This window comes from Chrysochloris asiatica, unplaced genomic scaffold (assembly GCF_000296735.1).
Source record: "Chrysochloris asiatica unplaced genomic scaffold, ChrAsi1.0 scaffold00054, whole genome shotgun sequence".
Classification (NCBI taxonomy): domain Eukaryota; kingdom Metazoa; phylum Chordata; class Mammalia; order Afrosoricida; family Chrysochloridae; genus Chrysochloris; species Chrysochloris asiatica.
The window spans coordinates 14,313,998-14,319,864 of NW_006408572.1; the positions used below are offsets into that span (position 1 = coordinate 14,313,998).

At 42.4% G+C, this 5,867-nt stretch overlaps 1 protein-coding gene across 1 annotated transcript in view; it reads left to right on the top strand.

Moving 5' to 3' along the window:
* The window catches only part of DNAH9 (dynein, axonemal, heavy chain 9), a 556,281-nt gene that overhangs the window by 295,656 nt on the left and 254,758 nt on the right, over window positions 1–5,867 (top strand). Inside the window, exon 38 of the mRNA XM_006863433.1 lies at window positions 203–410. Within this exon, the coding sequence (XP_006863495.1) occupies window positions 203–410 (208 nt within the window). The remainder of the gene's footprint in view (window positions 1–202; window positions 411–5,867) is intronic.

Genomic DNA, 5,867 nt, shown 5'->3' on the forward strand with positions numbered 1-5,867 from the left:
CTCATCTTTCTCCCGCGGAGCAGCTGGTAGTTTCGAACCGCTGACCTTAAGGTTCGCAGCCCGATTCGTAACCACTACGCTACCAGAGCTCCAAACTACTAGCCACTGAAAACTGTCTGGGGGCACAGCTGCAGTCTGATGCCCCGTGGGGTTGCTCCCATGGGCCCGGCGCTCACGCTCACATCGTCTAACCCTGTTCCAGGCATGCGTGGTGCACACAAGCGAGACCATCCGCGTGTGTTACTTCATGGAGCGGCTTCTGGAGCACCGTCGTCCCGTCATGCTGGTAGGCAACGCCGGCACTGGCAAGTCAGTGCTGGTGGGAGCGAAGCTAGCCAGCCTGGACCCTGAGGAGTACCTGGTAAAAAACGTGCCGTTCAATTACTACACCACGTCAGCAATGCTGCAAGGTGAGGCATCCTGCGCGTAGGGGTTGGGGGTGGGGCATGTCCTTCCACCCTCCCCTCTCATTGCCTCCTTGTTTTCTCCTACACCACCAACAACTGCTCCTTCCTCCCAGCCTTCCTCTCTGCGTCCCTCCACCCACCACCATCCTGTAAATTCCTCAAGGACAGAGTGTCCAGTACAGAGCAGTTCAGTCCCTCTACCACAAAACAAAAATCTTACAGAGAGATGTGAATGGACTTGCTTACTTCTGGTGCAGGAAGTATCCCTAAAGATCATTGAATTCACCCTTGTATCTGATAGCTTGCATTCAACTAACCTAAAAATTGACAGTTTGAACCCACCCAACAGCACCTGGTAGCGTAGTGGTTACGAATCAGGCTGCGAGCCGCAAGGTAAGCAGTTCGAAACTACCAGCTGCTCCGTGGGAGAAAGATGAGGCTTTCTGCTCCTGTAAAGATTTACAGCCTCAGAAAGCCTGTACAGGGTCGCTATGAGTCGGAACGGACTTCATGGCATATAACCACCACCACCATCATATACATGGCACTGTGGGTTAATGTGCCAGACTGCAAAGTCATTTGGACTGCAAAGTCATTTGAACTGCAAGATTGGTGGTTCAAACTCACTAGCCGCTCCTTGGAAACAGGGTTGTTATGAGTCAGAACCAACTTCACAGCACATAACAACAACAACAACAGCAGCACCGCTGTTGATCTGATCCATAAAGATAACAGTAAGAAAACTGTACAGAGCAGGTCTACCCTGTAACACACAGGTCTGCTGTTAAGTCTGAATCTACTCAGCAGCATGCAGGTTTAGGTGATTTTTTTTATCTCATCAATGGAGAAATCAAGGCTCCAGTAAACGTCGGTGATTGCCCAAAGTCACCAGCAAAGTCTGTGATTGCCCAAGGTCATCAGCGTCAAGGCTTGTGTCACACTCTTCTGACTCCGCATGGAGTGTTCTTGTCATGGGGGGCACCTGAATGGAACTGGGCCCCCAAGTATGGCTTCGGAGTTGGGCTTCCTGCCAGAAAGTCCCTTCTGGAACTGGTAGTGAGGTCTCCTTCTTTATGGAAACATTAAACATGCTGACCCTAGGAAGAGCTTGCTTTGAAGACACGTCTTGCACAAATACTGACACGATTTGCTCCCATCTTATGAAGTTCCTTCTCCTTGTTCCACAGAAGGCATACCTCTACATTAAATTAGCAGTATTTGAGTCCAGTGCCTGACCAGGTTACCAGCTCTGCCCATTGACTCCAATTCTTACTATTACTTACAACTGCCCATGACTGTCAACTTCCCTCTGACTGAAAGCAATCCTGTAGGTGTCAGAGAAGGCTGCACCCCACTAGGTTTTCAGTGGCGGACTTCTCAGAAGTAGATCACCAAGACTTTATTTCGAGGTACCTTTTTTCAGTTAGCAGCTGGGTGGGGTTAACCCTTTGTCCCACCCAGGGACTTTACTACTGCTTATTACTGTCTCATAAAATCAAGCCAATTCCAACTCATGGCAATTCCGTCTGTCCCAGAGTACAACTTTCCATGGAGCTTTCTTCGCTGTAATCTTTATGGTAGGAGACCAGCAGGCCTTGTCTTCCAAAGTTCTGCTGGGTTGGCTACCAGCCAATCACAAACTACTTGCACCACCAAAGGACCGCTTAATACTATGATTATGGCATTAATAGTAATAATAATACTAACTAACATTTATCAAATATTCACCAGGTATGCATCAGGCACTCACCTGACTTTACACTTTAGCACATTTTTTTACTCATTGAACCCTGCTATCAGCCCTGTGAAGTAAGTGCTTGTAGAACTGAGAAAACCAAGACACAGAGAATTTAAACTATCCTACCTAGGCCACACAGTTAAGTGGTAGAGTCAATGACTGAATCCATATAATCTGACTCCAGCTTATTCACTGGAGTCCTGGTGTGGTGCTGTAGGATAAATACTGGATTGCGAACCAAAAGGTTGGTGGTTCAAACCCACCAGCCACTCCTCAGGAATGCCATCCAGAGTTACTATGAGTCAGAACTGACACGATGGCACTTAACAACAACAAATCTTAGTCACTAGGCTATCCTGCTTGTCCTATTAGAAAATAATGTGTAAACTGGAATCAATGTTCAATGATTATCATCATCATTAATAACTATTCCAGTGTTCCAGAGGCATGTTTTTCTAGAATCCTATTACGTTGTTGCTGTTAAGTGCCATCGAGTTGGTTCTGACTCATAGCGACCCTATGCACAACAGAACAAAACACTGCCAGTCCTGAGCCATCCTCACCATTGTCATGTTTGAACCCATTCCTGCTGCCCTGTGCCAGTCCATCTTGTTGGGAGTCTACCTCTTTTTCACTGACCCTATACTTTACCAACCATAATGTCTTTCTTATACCAGGTTTTGTAGAGAAGCAAAAACAGTGAAACATATATATGTATGTATGTATGCATGTATGTACATAGATAAAGGAGCTCTGGTAGCGTAGTGATTACAATTCAAGCTGCGAATTGCAAGGTCAGCAATTTGAAACTACCAGCTGCTCCGCAGGAGAAAGATGAGGCTTTCTGCTCCCGTAAAGATTTACAGCCTCGAAACCCTGTACAGAGTTGCTATGAGTCAGAACCGACTCCACGTCACACGGCCACAACCACCACCATGAATATAGATGTTGTTGTTGTTAAGTGCCATTGAGTCAATATGTAACATATATATATATGTATATATCAGAACCGACTTCACAGTACTTAACAACAACATATATGTATATATACACACACACATACATATTTATATAAAGATAAGTTTATTATCTTATAATTGTAGAATCCCAGGTCCCCAGTAGAAGAGGTGGGATATGTTCAATGTCATATTTTGGCTTTCAGGGACTTGTTTTCATTTACTTCAGCTTCAGCCTGAATTTGCATATGAGTAATTGGTGGTAGATTCCACAGTCTGCCCCTGGCCTTGTTTTGGCTAAAGATATGGAGCTTTTACATCATCTCTTTCTAAGTCATAGTCAATTTGTTTTTTGCGTATTCAATCTGGGGAGGTTCATGTGTATAGTCACCTTTAATGTTGTTTTCAAAAGGTATTTGAAATGAAGTCATTGGTCTTTCAAAATTCTATCATGGGATCTCTGGCATCATTTCTGTCACCAAGGCCATATTTTCCACCACTGATCCTCCCTGTTTGTTTGCAACCTTTGCATTCCAATCACCAGTAACCAACAGTATATCTTGACTGCATGCTGATCAATTTCATACTGAAGAAGTTCATAGAGTTCTTCAATTTCATCATCACTGGCTTTAGTGATTGGTGCATAAATTCAAATGGTATTGGTATTAACTGGTCTTGCTTGTAGACATATGACTATTATCCTGTTACAAACCGTGCTGTACTTTAGGACAGATCTTAGTATGTTTTTTTTTAATTATGAATGTGACGCCATTCCTCTTCTATTTGTCATATCTGGCATAGTAAACCTTGTGATTATCAGATTCGAAATGGCCAATACCAGTCCACTTCAGCTCACCAAAGTCCAGGAAATCACTATTTATGCATTTCATTTTTGACAATTTCCAATTTTCCTAGATTCATACTTTGTACATTCCATGTTAGGATTGTCAGTGAATGTTTACAGTTGTTTCTCTTCATATTAAGGAGCATACTGAATCTGAAATACATCATCCTAAGTTTATGCTTTTAATATATCTATTGTAGCTGTAAATATACAGTGTTGTTGAGTGTGTACCTGCCCTTGGCCATTTACTTTTTCAAAGCTTTTTATTGTAAATTGAGTGAAGGTTTACCAAGCAGATCATCAGTTTCATATTCCACAATTCATACACATCTTGTGTCATCTATTGATTGCAGTCCCTTCAACAGCACGTCATTTACCCCACTCCTTCCTTGTAGTTCTTATTCCATCATTCCTTCTTTCCTAACCCTGCTGAACTTTTTCCTGAGTAAACAAATGCTGCCTTTTTAAAAAAAAATCTCAAATGGCTGATTATTCTAAGGTGTGTGGACCTCCTGAGGGTTATTATTCACCTTATAAGTCTACCTGTTGTTTGGATGAAAATTGAGCCATTGGGGGTGTGTCCAGTGCTAGATCTGAAGGACCATAGTTCTAAGGGTCCCTCCAGTCTCTATGTGACCAGTTGGCCTGGTCTTTTTTATACTTTTGAGTTTTGCTCCACAGTTTTCCCCACTCTATTCAGGACCCCTTTCAGGACAACTGGTAATAGTAATTGGCATCCTTTGGTTCTTCTGGTCTCAGGGTCATGGAGACTGGTGTTCACATGGTCCATTAGCCCTTTGGACTAACCATGTCCATGTGTCTTCAGTTTTCATCACTCTGTTTTCCTCCAGATAGGGAGAGGCTAATAGCTGTAGACCCCAGTCACTACTTGCCGAAGTAGGATGTAGAACGTTGTCTTTGTGGACTATGTTATTCCAGTTGATCACAGTGTCCCCTCAGACCATGGTCCTGAGCTCCTAACCCCAGCATCTCCTGCCTTCAAGGTGTTTGGCTGTGCCTAAGAAGTTTTCATAACTTCGGCCATTGCTTTTGAAATCATTGTCAGGGTTTTCCTTTGATTTGCAAAGATCTAATTAATTCATTCTCACCGCTGCATAGAATCCATTGTGTGGATTTAAACATATTTTCCCTTTTTAAAAAAGAAAAAGTGTTATTGAGTTTTAGTTGAAATATAAAAACACATACTTAAAATCTTTGATGTTTTTAAATATTTGTACCGTAACAATTCAAATATAACATACCTATAATTTGGTGTCCCTCTATAACTCCTCCATCCCTGCACCCACCCCCACTTAGCCCCATTTCAAGACATCCACTGATGTCTTTATCTGTCACAATAGAATAGTTTTCAATTTCTAGAATTTTTATACAGTGGACTCATGTAGTATATATTCATTTTTGTTAGACTTCTTTCACTTGGCATGATTTTGAAATTCACCCATGTTGTTGAGTCCATTAATAGTTCATTCCTGAATAGTAACATAAAGTATGTAAAACATTTAGATTGATTCCTCTCATACAATAGTATGTATGATTGAAATGTATTATTATAGTAATATCAAAATATATTATTTGATATAATAGTAATATAAGGGGCTCTGGTAACGTAGTCGTTACGAATCGGGCTGCGAACCACAAGGTCAGCAGTTCAAAACTACCAGATGTTCCACGGGAGAAAGATGAGGCTTTCTGCTCCTGTAAAGATTTACAGCCTTAAGAACAAACAAGATGGCGGATCGGGTGGACATATAGCAGAGAGCTCTGCCAACAACAACACAGAATACCCGACCAAGCAGGCTCAGAGGATGGTCCCAGAACTCTGAACCACATATAAAGGAATACTTAGAAGGTTGGAAGGCTCACAGCTGGGGGAATTTGTGGCAGAAGCAAGAAATCTATTG